Raw genomic sequence first — 18,490 nt, forward strand, 5'->3', positions numbered from 1 at the left:
ACTACTGAGTCTCCTGTCTGTTAGTCTACACTACTGAGTCTCCTGTCTGTTAGTCTACACTACTGAGTCTCCCGTCTGTTAGTCTACACTACTGAGTCTCCTGTCTGTTAGTCTACACTACTGACTCGCCTGTTAGTCTACACTACTGAGTCTCCTGTCTGTTAGTCTACACTACTGAGTCTCCTGTCTGTTAGTCTACACTACTGAGTCTCCCGTCTGTTAGTCTACGCTACTGAGTCTCCTGTCTGTTAGTCTACACTACTGAGTCTCCTGTCTGTTAGTCTGTTTTCTCTGTTTGTCTGTCTGTTACTTTGTGTGGAGGAGCCAGACAGCCCTTCCAACAGAAGGAAATGATCACATGCGTCTGGTAGAACAGAACAAGAAACAGGGAAGGTGGATAAAGAAGAGGGGAGTCTCATCTACCATCTCTCCCACCCCAGTGGTGGTTCTAGACCATTTCAACTGGGGGGGCCAAGCTGGGGCCAGTTACATTAGACGTTATTGTTCTCATATTGTTTTCTTCACTGCATTGCAGGGAAAAGACCATGTTCATAATAATTAGTGTTCCGCGTTGCCACTGTCTATTAACGGATGTAAAAAAAGAAAGATAGCAAAATTTAGTAATGTAAAAATGATTTCATACTCCACATTTAGGGGGGCCACAAGGGGGTCCAAATTTGTTGTCACAGGGGCACTGCGCCCCCCAGAACCGCCCCTGTCCCACCCTAGTCGACCTCAACGCTCCCTCCCTTTTCTGTTGCAGATGTGAATTTTCTATCTTAACTCCTTCCTCTCTGTAGAAGCAAGTCGTTTCAACTTCTCCCCTTCTCTTTTTGCAGAAGTTTCTATTTTCTCCCCCGCTTTTTTTGCAGAAGCAAGTTCTGCTTCAACCGCTCGTTTTCCCTCCCCCGGCCTCACCCCTCCCTCCCTCCCTTCCTGCCCGCCCGCCCTGGCCTCACCCCTCCCTCTGTTCCTCTTTTAGCGGAAGCAAGTTTTTCTCTCTCCTTCTCTTCTACAGAAGTGTCTGTTCTCTCTCTCTCTCTCCGCCACTCTGTCGGTAGCGTTCGCGTCGACTGGTCAGAGTCCGCGAGCTGTTCTCTCCGTTCATCTCTCCTTCCGTGTCCATCTCAGGGTAAGTAGCGCGTTGTCTCGGCTGAATGGTCATGTCCAGACATGTCTGGTTGCTTCTACTGATAACTGACACAAACAGGCAGAAACCATTTTTTTTTACAACGCAAAACAATGAAAACTACGAGGAAAAGTTACTAAGATGACACGTTTTCAACGTAGTGTAATGAAACAGGCAGGGAGCAGGACTCGAACCCTCGACCTTCTAACCCGAAGTCCAGCGCGCTATCGACTGTGCCGCAAAAGCCTGGTCCAGCGGTAGAGTCTCTCCGCGTTTATAAACCCAGGGTCGTTACAGCAGAGAGTCCGCAGCTAGAGGGACTTTGTTCCAGCTGTAGTGACCTGTTTCCTGAATACACTCAAACGCCACTGTTCTGTGTGGAGTCAACATGCCTTATGGAACATGTAGCCGTGACAGACAATTTCCTGTATTACAGGCTACGTTGTGTTGATGTTATGTTGTATACAGTGTGTGTTTTGACCTGCATCATTCAATTCATGCCACGGGGGCATTCCTCAGTCTGATTAACACAACCTAGACCTGACTATCTGTCTGTATCTCTGTCTCTCTCTGAAGTTTTCAGTTAGATGGTGATTTTTATCACCTATTTTACAGTGTGCGTGACGTTGCAGTCTAGTGCAAAACATATTATTTTGATTCAACAGGAACTACAGAAGCCTCTCATTAGCTCATCTCACTTTCTGGTTCTGCATTGTCCCGATTGGCCATGGCTTACCACAGCTTCCTGCTCGAGCCAATCAGCTGCCACTCCTGGAACAAGGACCGGACCCGTGAGTAGGACACGCTCTCTGATTGGTCAATAGGACTTCCTCCCTACAGAAGTAGAATCACTAGTGGAAACCCAGCTCAGATGGTGTTGAACAGACTCACAAAGCTGAGTTGTAGTAAAGTTAATTTGATATTCATTACAGATAGACAACCTATTGAAACACACACGCCAAGCTAACTGAAATTGATCCAAGTTAAAAACAAAAACAGGCTTAAGTTGAGTGAGTCTGACGGAGGACTGTGATTGGGTCCCGTGTGGCTGGAGGTATTTCCTGTTGTAGTGAGAGGGGTGGTGTTCACACACTGGGTCTCTCAGAGAGAAACGTCTCAGTGTTCTACAGAGCTCAGGAAACTAACTCCATATTTGGGTTGTTTCGATCTGAGTCTTGGGTCTCTGCTGAAAGTGGATGCTAGGTCTGGGCAGAGCACAACCACACACACAACCACAGTGTGTCTGAGTCATACAAACAGGAACAGGAAGTAAACTGACGGTTTCAACTCTGACACCAGAGAAACACACTGGGAGACACAGACGCAGACAGACACGCTGAGAGACAGACAGAGACACACAGACAGAGACACACAGACGGAGACACGGAGACACACAGAGACACGGAGACACACAGACGGAGACACGGAGACACACAGACGGAGACACACAGACGGAGACACGGAGACACACAGACGGAGACACACAGACGGAGACACGGAGACACACAGACGGAGACACACAGACGGAGACACGGAGACACACAGACGGAGACACACAGACGGAGACACACAGACGGAGACACAAACAGATGCTGTGAGAGGAGTGTGACCTTGCTTCCCACGCTATACTGTTGCAAACACACTCACACCAACCAACAGCCCTCTGATATATAGTGGGATCTCTCCCTGTAGAGAATGATTTATAGTGTGATCTCTCCCTGTAGAGAATGATTTATAGTGTGTGATCTCTCCCTGTAGAGAATGATTTATAGTGTGTGGGATCTCTCCCTGTAGAGAATGATTTATAGTGTGTGGGATCTCTCCCTGTAGAGAATGATTTATAGTGTGTGGGATCTCTCCCTGTAGAGAATGATTTATAGTGTGTGGGATCTCTCCCTGTAGAGAATGATTTATAGTGTGTGGGATCTCTCCCTGTAGAGAATGATTTATAGTGTGTGTGTGATCTCTCCCTGTAGAGAATGATTTATAGTGTGTGTGATCTCTCCCTGTAGAGAATGATTTATAGTGTGTGTGATCTCTCCCTGTAGAGAATGATTTATAGTGTGTGGGATCTCTCCCTGTAGAGAATGATTTATAGTGTGTGGGATCTCTCCCTGTAGAGAATTATTTATAGTGTGATCTCTCCCTGTAGAGAATGATTTATAGTGTGTGGGATCTCTCCCTGTAGAGAATGATTTATAGTGTGTGGGATCTCTCCCTGTAGAGAATTATTTATAGTGTGATCTCTCCCTGTAGAGAATGATTTATAGTGTGATCTCTCCCTGTAGAGAATGATTTATAGTGTGTGGGATCTCTCCCTGTAGAGAATGATTTATAGTGTGATCTCTCCCTGTAGAGAATTATTTATAGTGTGATCTCTCCCTGTAGAGAATGATTTATAGTGTGATCTCTCCCTGTAGAGAATGATTTATAGTGGGATCTCTCCCTGTAGAGAATTATTTATAGTGGGATCTCTCCCTGTAGAGAATGATTTATAGTGTGATCTCTCCCTGTAGAGAATGATTTATAGTGGGATCTCTCCCTGTAGAGAATTATTTATAGTGTGATCTCTCCCTGTAGAGAATGATTTATAGTGTGATCTCTCCCTGTAGAGAATGATTTATAGTGTGATCTCTCCCTGTAGAGAATGATTTATAGTGTGTGGGATCTCTCCCTGTAGAGAATGATTTATAGTGTGATCTCTCCCTGTAGAGAATTATTTATAGTGTGATCTCTCCCTGTAGAGAATGATTTATAGTGGGATCTCTCCCTGTAGAGAATTATTTATAGTGTGATCTCTCCCTGTAGAGAATGATTTATAGTGGGATCTCTCCCTGTAGAGAATTATTTATAGTGGGATCTCTCCCTGTAGAGAATGATTTATAGTGGGATCTCTCCCTGTAGAGAATGATTTATAGTGGGATCTCTCCCTGTAGAGAATGATTTATAGTGTGATCTCTCCCTGTAGAGAATGATTTATAGTGTGTGGGATCTCTCCCTGTAGAGAATGATTTATAGTGTGTGGGATCTCTCCCTGTAGAGAATGATTTATAGTGTGTGGGATCTCTCCCTGTAGAGAATGATTTATAGTGTGATCTCTCCCTGTAGAGAATGATTTATAGTGTGATCTCTCCCTGTAGAGAATGATTTATAGTGTGATCTCTCCCTGTAGAGATTGCTCTGTGCCCCAACAACCATGATGTCCACATCTATAAGAAGGATGGGACCAAGTGGACTAAGATACATGAACTGAAGGAGCACAACGGCCAGGTCACAGGTGAGACACACATTTTAGAGGCATGTTTTACAGAGTTCTTGTTTCTGACCCTGTTCTCCCTAACTCTTTATACCCCCCCCTCCCATCTCTCCAGGTATAGACTGGGCTCCAGACAGTAACTCTTTATGCCCCCCCCTCCCATCTCTCCAGGTATAGACTGGGCTCCAGACAGTAACTCTTTATACCCCCCCCTCCCATCTCTCCAGGTATAGACTGGGCTCCAGACAGTAACTCTTTATGTCCCCCCCCTCCCATCTCTCCAGGTATAGACTGGGCTCCAGACAGTAACTCTTTATGCCCCCCCCTCCCATCTCTCCAGGTATAGACTGGGCTCCAGACAGTAACTCTTTATGTCCCCCCTCCCATCTCTCCAGGTATAGACTGGGCTCCAGACAGTAACTCTTTATGTCCCCTCCCATCTCTCCAGGTATAGACTGGGCTCCAGACAGTAACTCTTTATGCCCCCCCCCTCCCATCTCTCCAGGTATAGACTGGGCTCCAGACAGTAACTCTTTATGCCCCCCCCTCCCATCTCTCCAGGTATAGACTGGGCTCCAGACAGTAACTCTTTATGTCCCCCCTCCCATCTCTCCAGGTATAGACTGGGCTCCAGACAGTAACTCTTTATGTCCCCCCCCCCCCCTCCCATCTCTCCAGGTATAGACTGGGCTCCAGACAGTAACTCTTTATGTCCCCCCCCCCCCCTCCCATCTCTCCAGGTATAGACTGGGCTCCATACAGTAACTCTTTATGTCCCCCCCCCCCCCTCCCATCTCTCCAGGTATAGACTGGGCTCCAGACAGTAACTCTTTATGCCCCCCCCTCCCATCTCTCCAGGTATAGACTGGGCTCCAGACAGTAACTCTTTATGTCCCCCCTCCCATCTCTCCAGGTATAGACTGGGCTCCAGACAGTAACTCTTTATGCCCCCCCCTCCCATCTCTCCAGGTATAGACTGGGCTCCAGACAGTAACTCTTTATGTCCCCCCCCCCCTCCCATCTCTCCAGGTATAGACTGGGCTCCAGACAGTAACTCTTTATGCCCCCCCCCCCCTCCCATCTCTCCAGGTATAGACTGGGCTCCAGACAGTAACTCTTTATGCCCCCCCCTCCCATCTCTCCAGGTATAGACTGGGCTCCAGACAGTAACTCTTTATGCCCCCCCCCCCTCCCATCTCTCCTGGTATAGACTGGGCTCCAGACAGTAACTCTTTATGCCCCCCCCTCCCATCTCTCCAGGTATAGACTGGGCTCCAGACAGTAACTCTTTATGTCCCCCCTCCCATCTCTCCAGGTATAGACTGGGCTCCATACAGTAACTCTTTATGTCCCCCCTCCCATCTCTCCAGGTATAGACTGGGCTCCAGACAGTAACTCTTTATGCCCCCCCCCCTCCCATCTCTCCAGTATAGACTGGGCTCCAGACAGTAACTCTTTATGCCCCCCCTCCCATCTCTCCAGGTATAGACTGGGCTCCAGACAGTAACTCTTTATGCCCCCCCTCCCATCTCTCCAGGTATAGACTGGCTCCAGACAGTAACTCTTTATGCCCCCCCCTCCCATCTCTCCAGGTATAGACTGGGCTCCAGACAGTAACTCTTTATGCCCCCCCCCCTCCCATCTCTCCAGGTATAGACTGGGCTCCAGACAGTAACTCTTTATGCCCCCCCCCTCCCATCTCTCCAGGTATAGGACTGGGCTCCAGACAGTAACTCTTTATGCCCCCCCCTCCCATCTCTCCAGGTATAGACTGGGCTCCAGACAGTAACTCTTTATGCCCCCCCCCTCCCATCTCTCCAGGTATAGACTGGGCTCCAGACAGTAACTCTTTATGCCCCCCCTCCCATCTCTCCAGGTATAGACTGGGCTCCAGACAGTAACTCTTTATGCCCCCCCCTCCCATCTCTCCAGGTATAGACTGGGCTCCAGACAGTAACTCTTTATGCCCCCCCCCTCCCATCTCTCCAGGTATAGACTGGGCTCCAGACAGTAACTCTTTATGTCCCCCCCCTCCCATCTCTCCAGGTATAGACTGGGCTCCATACAGTAACTCTTTATGTCCCCCCTCCCATCTCTCCAGGTATAGACTGGGCTCCAGACAGTAACTCTTAGATGCCCCCCCCCTCCCTCTCTCCAGGTATAGACTGGGCCCAGACAGTAAACTCTTATGACCCCCTCCCATCTTCCAGGTATAGACTGGCTCCAGACAGTAACTCTTTATGTCCCCCCTCCCATCTCTCCAGTATAGACTGGGCTCCATACAGTAACTCTTATGTCCCCCTCCCATCTCTCAGGTATAGACGGGGCTCCAGACAGTAACTCTTTATGTCCCTCCATCTCTCCAGGTATAGACTGGGCTCCAGACAGTAACTCTTTATGCCCCCCCCCCTCCCATCTCTCCGGTATAGACTGGGCTCCAGACAGTAACTCTTTATGTCCCCCCCCCCTCCCATCTCTCCAGGTATAGACTGGGCTCCAGACAGTAACTCTTTATGCCCCCCCCTCCCATCTCTCCAGGTATAGACTGGGCTCCAGACAGTAACTCTTTATGTCCCCCTCCATCTCTCCAGGTATAGACTGGGCTCCATACAGTAACTCTTTATGCCCCCCCCTCCCATCTCTCCAGGTATAGACTGGGCTCCAGACAGTAACTCTTATAACCCCCGGCAATAACCCATCTCTCCAGGTATAGACTGGGCTCCAGACAGTAACTCTTTATGTCCCCCCCCTCCCATCTCTCCAGGTATAGACTGGGCTCCAGACAGTAACTCTTTATGTCCCCCCCCCTCCCATCTCTCCAGGTATAGAATGGGCTCCAGACAGTAACTCTTTATGTCCCCCCCCCCCACCCTCCATCTCTCCAGGTATAGACTGGGCTCCAGACAGTAACTCTTTATGCCCCCCCCATCCCTCTCTCCAGGTATAGACGGGGCTCCAGACAGTAAACTCTTTATGCCCCCCCTCCCATCTCTCCAGGTATAGACTGGGCTCCAGACAGTAACTCTTTATGTCCCCCCCCCTCCATCTCTCCAGGTATAGACTGGGCTCCAGACAGTAACTCTTTATGCCCCCCCCCCTCCCATCTCTCCAGGTATAGACTGGGCTCCATACAGTAACTCTTTATGCCCCCCCTCCCATCTCTCCAGGTATAGACTGGGCTCCAGACAGTAACTCTTTATGTCCCCCCTCCCATCTCTCCAGGTATAGACTGGGCTCCAGACAGTAACTCTTTATGTCCCCCCTCCCATCTCTCCAGGTATAGACTGGGCTCCAGACAGTAACTCTTTATGCCCCCCCCTCCCATCTCTCCAGGTATAGACTGGGCTCCAGACAGTAACTCTTTATGCCCCCACTCCCATCTCTCCAGGTATAGACTGGGCTCCAGACAGTAACTCTTTATGTCCCCCCTCCCATCTCTCCAGGTATAGACTGGGCTCCAGACAGTAACTCTTTATGCCCCCCCCTCCCATCTCTCCAGGTATAGACTGGGCTCCAGACAGTAACTCTTTATGTCCCCCCCCCCCCTCCCATCTCTCCAGGTATAGACTGGGCTCCAGACAGTAACTCTTATGCCCCCCCCCCTCCCATCTCTCCAGGTATAGACTGGGCTCCAGACAGTAACTCTTTATGCCCCCCCTCCCATCTCTCCAGGTATAGACTGGGCTCCAGACAGTAACTCTTTATGCCCCCCCCTCCCATCTCTCCAGGTATAGACTGGGCTCCAGACAGTAACCGTATCGTGACCTGTGGGACGGATCGTAACGCGTATGTCTGGTCTCTGAAGGGGGAGGTGTGGAAGCCCACCCTGGTCATCCTCCGTATCAACCGCGCTGCTCGCTGTGTCAGCTGGTCTCCCCGGGAGAACAAGTTCGCTGTGGGCAGCGGATCACGCCTCATTTCCATCTGCTACTTCGAACAGGAGAATGACTGGTGAGGACAGGACAGGACTGGGTTTAACTGTATCTGTTATAGAGAACAGGAGAATGACTGGACTGGACTGGACTGGGTTTAACTGTATCTGTTATAGAGAACAGGAGAATGACTGGACTGGACTGGACTGGGTTTAACTGTATCTGTTATAGAGAACAGGAGAATGACTGGTGAGGACTGGACTGGGTTTAACTGTATCTGTTATAGAGAACAGGAGAATGACTGGACTGGACTGGACTGGACTGGGTTTAACTGTATCTGTTATAGAGAACAGGAGAATGACTGGACTGGACTTGACAGGACTGGGTTTAACTGTATCTGTTATAGAGAACAGGAGAATGACTGGACTGGACTGGGTTTAACTGTATCTGTTATAGAGAACAGGAGAATGACTGGACTGGACGGGGTTTAACTGTATCTGTTATAGAGAACAGGAGAATGACTGGACTGGACAGGACGGGGTTTAACTGTATCTGTTATAGAGAACAGGAGAATGACTGGTGAGGACTGGACTGGGTTTAACTGTATCTGTTATAGAGAACAGGAGAATGACTGGACTGGACGGGGTTTAACTGTATCTGTTATAGAGAACAGGAGAATGACTGGACTGGACAGGACGGGGTTTAACTGTATCTGTTATAGAGAACAGGAGAATGACTGGTGAGGACTGGACTGGGTTTAACTGTATCTGTTATAGAGAACAGGAGAATGACTGGACTGGACTGGACTGGGTTTAACTGTATCTGTTATAGAGAACAGGAGAATGACTGGTGAGGACTGGACTGGACTGGGTTTAACTGTATCTGTTATAGAGAACAGGAGAATGACTGGTGAGGACTGGACTGGGTTTAACTGTATCTGTTATAGAGAACAGGAGAATGACTGGTGAGGACTGGACTGGGTTTAACTGTATCTGTTATAGAGAACAGGAGAATGACTGGACTGGACTGGACTGGACTGGGTTTAACTGTATCTGTTATAGAGAACAGGAGAATGACTGAACTGGACTGAGTTTAACTGTATCTGTTATAGAGAACAGGAGAATGACTGGACTGGACAGGACTGGGTTTAACTGTATCTGTTATAGAGAACAGGAGAATGACTGGTGAGGACTGGACTGGGTTTAACTGTATCTGTTATAGAGAACAGGAGAATGACTGGACTGGACAGGACGGGGTTTCAGCTTTGTTCCCTGTCCTACGTAACAGGCTGCATCCTAGTCCCTGTCCTATGTAACAGGCTGCATCCTAGTCCCTGTCCTATGTAACAGGCTGCATCCTAGTCCCTGTCCTATGTAACAGGCTGCATCCTAGTCCCTGTCCTATGTAACAGGCTGCATCCTAGTCCCTGTCCTACGTAACAGGCTGCATCCTAGTCCCTGTCCTACACAGTGCAGTACTTCCTTCAACCACGTTTCAACCATATCTCAACCACGTTTCAACCATATCTCAACCACGTTTCAACCATATCTCAACCACGTTTCAACCATATCTCAACCACGTTTCAACCATATCTCAACCACGTTTCAACCATATCTCAACCACGTTTCAACCATATCTCAACCACGTTTCAACCATATCTCAACCACGTTTCAACCATATCTCAACCACGTTTCAACCCTGTTATTCCCAGGTGGGTCTGTAAGCACATCAAGAAGCCGATCCGTTCCACCGTCCTCAGTCTGGACTGGCATCCTAACAACGTGCTGCTGGCGGCTGGATCCTCTGACTTCAAATGCAGGTAGAGACAGACAGACCATGTTTCAACCTCATCAGTAGAGAGAGAGAAGGAGAGACAGACAGACCATGTTTCAACCTCATCAGTAGAGAGAGAGAAGGGGAGAGAGACAGACCATGTTTCAACCTCATCAGTAGAGAGAGAGAAGGGGAGACAGACAGACCATGTTTCAACCTCATCAGTAGAGAGAGAGAAGGAGAGACAGACCATGTTTCAACCTCATCAGTAGAGAGAGAGAAGGGGAGACAGACAGACCATGTTTCAACCTCATCAGTAGAGAGAGAGAAGGAGAGACAGACCATGTTTCAACCTCATCAGTAGAGAGAGAGAAGGAGAGACAGACCATGTTTCAACCTCATCAGTAGAGAGAGAGAAAGAGAGACAGATAGACCATGTTTCAACCTCATCAGTAGAGAGAGAGAAGGGGAGAGAGACAGACCATGTTTCAACCTCATCAGTAGAGAGAGAGCAGGGGAGAGAGACAGACCATGTTTCAACCTCATCAGTAGAGAGAGAGAAGGGGAGACAGACAGACAGACCATGTTTCAACCTCATCAGTAGAGAGAGAAGGGGAGAGAGACAGACAGACCATGTTTCAACCTCATCAGTAGAGAGAAGGGGAGACAGACCATGTTTTAACCTCATCAGTAGAGAGAGAGAAGGGGAGACAGACAGACCATGTTTCAACCTCATCAGTAGAGAGAGAGAAGGGGAGACAGACAGACCATGTTTTAACCATACTTCAAGAGTGAAATCAAATCAAAATCAAATCAAATGTATTTATATAGCCCTTCGTACATCAGCTGAAATCTCAAAGTGCTGTACAGAAACCCAGCCTAAAACCCCAAACAGCAAGCAATGCATGTGAAAGAAGCACGGTGGCTGGGAAAAACTCCCTAGGAAAAACTCCTGAGAAAGGCCAAAAACCTAGGAAGAAACCTAGAGAGGAACCAGGCTATGGGGGGTGGCCAGTCCTCTTCTGGCTGTGCCGGTGGATATTATAACAGAACATGGTCAAGATGTTAAAATGTTCGTAAATGACCAGCATGGTCAAATAATAATAATCATAGTAATTGTCGAGGGTGCAACAAGCACGTCCGGTGAACAGGTCAGGGTTCCGTAGCCGCAGGCAGAACAGTTGAAACTGGAGCAGCAGCATGGCCAGGTGGACTGGGGACAGCAAGGAGTCATCATGCCAGGTAGTCCTGAGGCATGGTCCTAGGGCTCAGGTCCTCCGAGAGAAAGAAAGAAAGAGAATTAGAGAGAGCAAATTTACATTCACACAGGACACCGGATAAGACAAGAGAATACTCCAGATGTAACAGACTGACCCTAGCCCCCCGACACATAAACTACTGCAGCATAAATACTGGAGGCTGAGACAGGAGGGATCAGAAGACACTGTGGCCCCATCCGATGATACCCCCGGACAGGGCCAAACAGGCAGGATATAACCCCACCCACTTTGCCAAAGCACAGCCCCCACACCACTAGAGGGATATCTACAACCACCAACTTACCGTCCGAAGACAAGGCCGAGTATAGCCCACAAAGATCTCCGCCACGGCACAACCCAAGGGGGGGGCGCCAACCCAGACAGGAAGACCACGTCAGTGGCTCAACCTACTCAAGTGACGCACCCCTCCCATGGACGGCATGGAAGAACACCAGTAAGTCAGTGACTCAGCCCCTGTAAAAGGGTTAGAGGCAGAGAATCCCAGTGGGAAGAGGGGAACCGACAAGGCAGAGACAGCAAGGGCGGTTCGTTGCTCCAGCCTTTCCGTTCACCTTCACACTCCTGGGCCAGACTATACTTAATCATAGGACCTACTGAAGAGATAAGTCTTCAGTAAAGACTTAAAGGTTGAGACTGAGTCTGCGTCTCTCACATGGGTAGGCAGACCATTCCATAAAAATGGAGCTCTATAGGAGAAAGCCCTACCTCCAGCCGTTTGCTTAGAAATTCTAGGGACAATTAGGAGGCCTGCGTCTTGTGACCGTAGCGTACGTGTAGGTATGTACGGCAGGACCAAATCGGAAAGATAGGTAGGAGCAAGCCCATGTAATGCTTTGTAGGTTAGCAGTAAAACCTTGAAATCAGCCCTTGCCTTAACAGGAAGCCAGTGTAGGGAGGCTAGCACTGGAGTAATATGATCAAATATTTTGGTTCTAGTCAGGATTCTAGCAGCCGTATTTAGCACTAACTGAAGTTTGTTTAGTGCTTTATCCGGGTAGCCGGAAAGTAGAGCATTGCAGTAGTCGAGCCTAGAAGTAACAAAAGCATGGATTAATTTTTCTGCGTCATTTTTGGACAGAAAGTTTCTGATTTTTGCAATGTTACGTAGATGGAAAAAAGCTGTCCTTGAAGCAGTCTTGATATGTTCTTCAAAAGAGAGATCAGGGTCCAGAGTAACGCCGAGGTCCTTCACAGTTTTATTTGAGACGACTGTACAACCATCCAGATTAATTGTCAGATTCAACAGAAGATCTCTTTGTTTCTTGGGACCTAGGACAAGCATCTCTGTTTTGTCCGAGTTTAAAAGTAGAAAATTTGCAGCCATCCACTTCCTTATGTCTGAAACACAGGTTTCTAGCGAGGGCAATTTTGGGGCTTCACCATGTTTCATTGAAATGTACAGCTGTGTGTCGTCCGCATAGCAGTGAAATTTAACATTATGTTTTCGAATGACATCCCCAAGAGGTAAAATATATAGTGAAAACAATAGTGGTCCTAGAACGGAACCTTGAGGAACACCGAAATTTACAATTGATTTGTCAGAGGACGAACCATTCACAGAGACAAACTGATATCTTTCCGACAGATAAGATCTAAACCAGGCCAGAACTTGTCCATGTAGACCAATTTGGGTTTCCAATCTCTCCAAAAGAATGTGGTGATCGATGGTATGAAAAGCGGCACTAAGATCTAGGAGCATGAGGACAGATGCAGAGCCTCGGTCTGACGTCATTAAAAGGTCATTTACCACCTTCACAAGTGCAGTCTCAGTGCTATGATGGGGTCTAAAACCAGACTGAAGCGTTTCGTATACATTGTTTGTCTTCAGGAAGGCAGTGAGTTGCTGCGCAACAACTTTTTCAAATTTTTTTGAGAGGAATGGAAGATTCGATATAGGCCGATAGTTTTTTATAATTTCTGGGTCAAGATTCGGCTTTTTCAAGAGAGGCTTTATTACTGCCACTTTTAGTGAGCTTGGTACACATCCGGTGGATAGAGAGCCGTTTATTATGTTCAACATAGGAGGGCCAAGCACAGGAAGCAGCTCTTTCAGTAGTTTAGTTGGAATAGGGTCCAGTATGCAGCTTGAGGGTTTGGAGGCCATGATTATTTTCATCATTATGTCAAGAGATATAGTAGTAAAACACTTTAGTATCTCCCTTGATCCTAGGTCCTGGCAGAGTTGTGCAAACTCAGGACAATGGAGCCCTGGAGGAATACCCAGATTTAAAGAGGAGTCCGTAATTTGCTTTCTAATGATCATGATCTTTTCCTCAAAGAAGTTCATAAATTTATTACTGCTGAAGTGAAAGCCATCCTCCATTTGCGAATGCTGCTTTTTAGTTAGCTTTGCGACAGTGTCAAAAAGAAATTTCGGATTGTTCTTATTTTCCTCAATTAAGTTGGAAAAATAGGATGATCGTGCAGCAGTGAGGGCTCTTCGATACTGCACGGTACTGTCTTTCCAAGCTAGTCGGAAGACTTCCAGTTTAGTGTGGCGCCATTTCCGTTCCAATTTTCTGGAAGCTTGCTTCAGAGCTCGTGTATTTTCTGTATACCAGGGAGCTAGTTTCTTATGACAGATGTTTTTAATTTTTAGGGGTGCAACTGCATCTAGGGTATTGCGCAAGGTTAAATTGAGTTCCTCGGTTAGGTGGTTAACTGATTCTTGTCCTCTGACGTCCTTGGGTAGGCAGAGGGAGTCTGGAAGGGCATCAAGGAATCTTTGGGTTGTCTGAGAATTTATAGCACGACTTTTAATCTTCCTTGGTTGGGGTCTGAGCAGATTATTTGTTGCAATTGTAAACGCAATAAAATGGTGGTCCGATAATCCAGGATTATGAGGAAAAACATTAAGATCCACAACATTTATTCCATGGGACAAAACTAGGTCCAGAGTATGACTGTGGCAGTGAGTAGGTCCAGAGACATGTTGGACAAAACCCACTGAGTCGATGATGGCTCCGAAAGCCTTTTGGAGTGGGTCTGTGGACTTTTCCATGTGAATGTTAAAGTCACCAAAAATTAGAATATTATCTGCTATGACTACAAGATCCGATAGGAATTCAGGGAACTCAGTAAGGAACACTGCATATGGCCCAGGAGGCCTGTAAACAGTAGCTATAAAAAGTGATTGAGTAGGCTGCATAGATTTCATGACTAGAAGCTCAAAAGACGAAAACGTCATTGTTTTTTTTTTTGTAAATTGAAATTTGCTATCGTAAATGTTAGCAACACCTCCGCCTTTGCCAGATGCACGGGGGGTATGGTCACTAGTGTAACCAGGGGGTGAGGCCTCATTTAACACAGTAAATTCATCAGGCTTAAGCCATGTTTCAGTCAGGCCAATCACATCAAGATTATGATCAGTGATTAGTTCATTGACTATAACTGCCTTGGAAGTGAGGGATCTAACATTAAGTAACCCAATTTTGAGATGTGAAGTATCACAATCTCTTTCAATAATGGCAGGAATGGAGGAGGTCTTTATACTAGTGAGATTACTAAAGCGAACACCGCCATTTTTAATTTTGCCCAACCTAGATCGAGGCACAGACACGGTCTCAATGGGGAAAGCTGAGCTGACTACGCTAACTGTGCTAGTGGCAGACTCCACTAAGCTGGCAGGCTGGCTAACAGCCTGTTGCCTGGCCTGCACCCTATTTCATTGTGGAGCTAGAGGAGTTAGAGCCCTGTCTATGTTCGTAGATAAGATGAGAGCACCCCTCCAGCTAGGATGGAGTCCGTCACTCCTCAGCAGGCCAGGCTTGGTCCTGTTTGTGGGTGAATCCCAGAAAGGGGGCCAGTTATCTACAAATTCCATCTTTTGGGAGGGGCAGAAAACAGTTTTCATCCAGCGATTGAGTTGTGAGACTCTGCTGTAGAGCTCATCACTCCCCCTAACTGGGAGAGGGCCAGAGACAATTAATCGATGCCGACACATCTTTCTAGCTGATTTACATGCTGAAGCTATGTTGCGCTTGGTGACCTCTGACTGTTTCATCCTAACATCGTTGGTGCCGACGTGGATAACAATATCTCTATACTCTCTACACTCGCCAGTTTTAGCTTTAGCCAGCACCGTCTTTAGATTAGCCTTAACGTCGGTAGCCCTGCCCCCTGGTAAACAGTGTATGATCGCTGGATGATTAGTTTTAAGTCTAATACTGCGGGTAATGGAGTCGCCAATGACTAGGGTTTTCAATTTGTCAGAGCTAATGGTGGGAGCCGTCGGCGTCTCAGACCCCACAACGGGAGGAGCAGAGACCAGAGAAGTCTCGGCCTCCGACTCCGACTCGCTTAACGGGGAGAACCGGTTGAAAGTTTCTGTCGGCTGAATAAGCGACACCGGTTGAGCATTCCTAAAGCGTTTCCCTCCAGAAGCCATGAGAAAGTTGTCCGGCTGCGGGGACCGTGCGAGGGGGTTTATACTAACGTTACTATCTGTACTTGCTGGTGGCACAGACGCTGTTTCATCCTTTCCTACACTGAAATTCCCCTTGCCTAACGATTGCGTCTGAAGCTGGGCTTGCAGCACAGCTATCCTCGCCGTAAGGCGATCGTTCTCCTGTATATTATGAGTACAACGACTGCAATTAGAAGGCATCATGTTAATGTTACTTAGCTTCGGCTGTTTGAAGTCCTGACGAACCATGTCCAGATAAAACCTCCGGGGTAGGAAAGTTGAATGAAAAAAAGTTGAGTGAGGGGAAAAAGTAAAAATATACGGTAATGAAAAAGTAAAAACCGTCAGGTAGCAAAGTAAAAACGGCAACAAAAACGCACAGCAGCGTAAACAAGTCTGCAAGTTGTGACCGGAAACAGGAAACTCAACCTGACACAATAGCCTGAAATCTCTCATTCAGCTCTCTTCTCTACTGTAATCTACTTAATTCTCTTCCCTCTCCCCCAGGGTGTTCTCGGATCAATAGTTATTTAAAATATATTCCCCCCTCTCTCTCTCCCCCAGGGTGTTCTCGGATCAATAGTTATTGATGCGTACGGCCCCCTGATCAATAGTTATTTAAATATATTCCCCCCTCTCTGTCTCCCCCAGGGTGTTCTCGGCCTACATTAAGGAGGTGGAGGAGAAGCCGGGCCCCACAGTGTGGGGGTCCAAGATGCCCTTTGGGGAGGTGCTGTTTGAGTCTGGGCCCTCAGCGGGGGCTGGAGAGGGGGCAGGAGGGGGATGGGTCCACGGGGTCTGTTTCTCCCACAGCGGGAACCGCCTGGCCTGGACGTCACATGACTCTACTGTGGCGATCGCAGAGGGAGGCAAGACCAGCACGTAAGGAGAGAGGGAGGGAACACTGATCTCTGTGTGTATTCTGGTATCAGCAGTCTGATCTCTCTGTGTGTGTTCTGGTATCAGCAGTCTGATCTCTCTGTGTGTATTCTGGTATCAGCTGTCTGATCTCTGTGTGTATTCTGATATCAGCAGTCTGATCTCTCTGTGTGTGTTCTGGTATCAGCAGTCTGATCTCTCTGTGTGTGTTCTAGGATCAGCTGTCTGATCTCTGTGTGTATTCTGATATCAGCAGTCTGATCTCTCTGTGTGTGTTCTGGTATCAGCAGTCTGATCTCTCTGTGTGTATTCTGGTATCAGCAGTCTGATCTCTCTGTGTGTGTTCTAGGATCAGCTGTCTGATCTCTGTGTGTATTCTAGGATCAGCAGTCTGATCTCTGTGTGTATTCTAGGATCAGCAGTCTGATCTCTCTGTGTGTATTCTGGTATCAGCAGTCTGATCTCTCTGTGTGTGTTCTAGGATCAGCTGTCTGATCTCTGTGTGTATTCTAGGATCAGCAGTCTGATCTCTGTGTGTATTCTAGGATCAGCAGTCTGATCTCTGTGTGTGTGTTCTGGTATCAGCAGTCTGATCTCTCTGTGTGTGTTCTGGTATCAGCAGTCTGATCTCTCTGTGTGTGTTCTGGTATCAGCAGTCTGATCTCTCTGTGTGTGTTCTGGTATCAGCAGTCTGATCTCTGTGTGTGTTCTAGGATCAGCAGTCTGATCTCTGTGTGTTCTAGGATCAGCAGTCTGATCTCTGTGTGTTCTAGGATCAGCAGTCTGATCTCTGTGTGTTCTAGGATCAGCAGTCTGATCTCTGTGTGTATTCTAGGATCAGCAGTCTGATCTCTCTCTCTCTCCCTCTGTGTGTATTCTAGGATCAGCAGTCTGATCTCTCTGTGTGTATTCTAGGATCAGCAGTCTGATCTCTCTGTGTGTATTCTAGGATCAGCAGTCTGATCTCTCTGTGTGTTTTCTAGGATCAGCAGTCTGAGCTCTGAAACCCTTCCTCTGCTGTGTGTCAGCTTTATCACTGAAAACAGCCTGGTTGCCGCTGTGAGTACATTCACTCACTCACTCACTCACTCACACACACACACACACACACACACACACACACTTCTCCTCTCTCCCTCTCCTGTGTCTGTCTCACTGTGTCTCTCTCCTCTCTCTAGGGCCATGACTGCTACCCGGTGCTGTTTGTGTATGACGGTGCTAAGGGCTCAGTAACGTTCGGAGGGAAGCTGGACGTTCCCAAGCAGACGTCTCAGAGAGGGATCAGCGCCAGGGAACGCTTCCAGAACCTGGACCGCCGAGCTACCTCGTCCGAGACCACCGAGCAGGGACTGGAGAGTCTGCACAAGAACAGCATCAGGTGGGGTGGGGGGGTGTATTTCTGGGGTCGTAATGACTAAGTGTGTGTGTGTGTGCTAACGGTCTCTTTGTATTCCAGTCAGATCTCTGTGCTGGAGGGAGGAAAGATGAAGTGTTCCAAGTTCTGTACCACTGGGATGGACGGAGGAATGGTCATATGGGACGTCAAGGTACACACACACACACACACACACACACACCTACACACACACACACATTTACACTATACACACACACCTACACTACACACACCTACACACACCTACACTACATACACCTACACTACACACACCTACACACCTACACTACACACACCTACACTACACACACCTACACTACACACACCTACACTACACACACCTACACACACCTACACACACCTACACACACCTACACTACACACACCTACACTACACACACCTACACACACCTACACTACACACACCTACACTACACACACCTACACACCTACACTACACACACCTACACTACACACACCTACACTACACACACCTACAC

At 47.9% G+C, this 18,490-nt stretch overlaps 1 protein-coding gene across 1 annotated transcript in view; it reads left to right on the forward strand.

Moving 5' to 3' along the window:
* Positions 1 to 1,002: 1,002 nt before the first annotated feature.
* The window catches only part of LOC115183487 (actin-related protein 2/3 complex subunit 1B-B), a 20,509-nt gene continuing 3,021 nt past the window's right edge, over positions 1,003 to 18,490 (forward strand). Inside the window, exons 1-9 of the mRNA XM_029744694.1 lie at positions 1,003 to 1,132; positions 1,795 to 1,920; positions 4,302 to 4,406; positions 8,114 to 8,336; positions 9,969 to 10,076; positions 16,367 to 16,597; positions 17,578 to 17,653; positions 17,773 to 17,972; positions 18,051 to 18,141. Of these exons, the coding sequence (XP_029600554.1) occupies positions 1,857 to 1,920; positions 4,302 to 4,406; positions 8,114 to 8,336; positions 9,969 to 10,076; positions 16,367 to 16,597; positions 17,578 to 17,653; positions 17,773 to 17,972; positions 18,051 to 18,141 (1,098 nt within the window). The 5' untranslated portion in view covers positions 1,003 to 1,132; positions 1,795 to 1,856. The remainder of the gene's footprint in view (positions 1,133 to 1,794; positions 1,921 to 4,301; positions 4,407 to 8,113; positions 8,337 to 9,968; positions 10,077 to 16,366; positions 16,598 to 17,577; positions 17,654 to 17,772; positions 17,973 to 18,050; positions 18,142 to 18,490) is intronic.

Source organism: Salmo trutta, unplaced genomic scaffold (genome assembly GCF_901001165.1).
Source record: "Salmo trutta unplaced genomic scaffold, fSalTru1.1, whole genome shotgun sequence".
NCBI lineage: Eukaryota > Metazoa > Chordata > Actinopteri > Salmoniformes > Salmonidae > Salmo > Salmo trutta.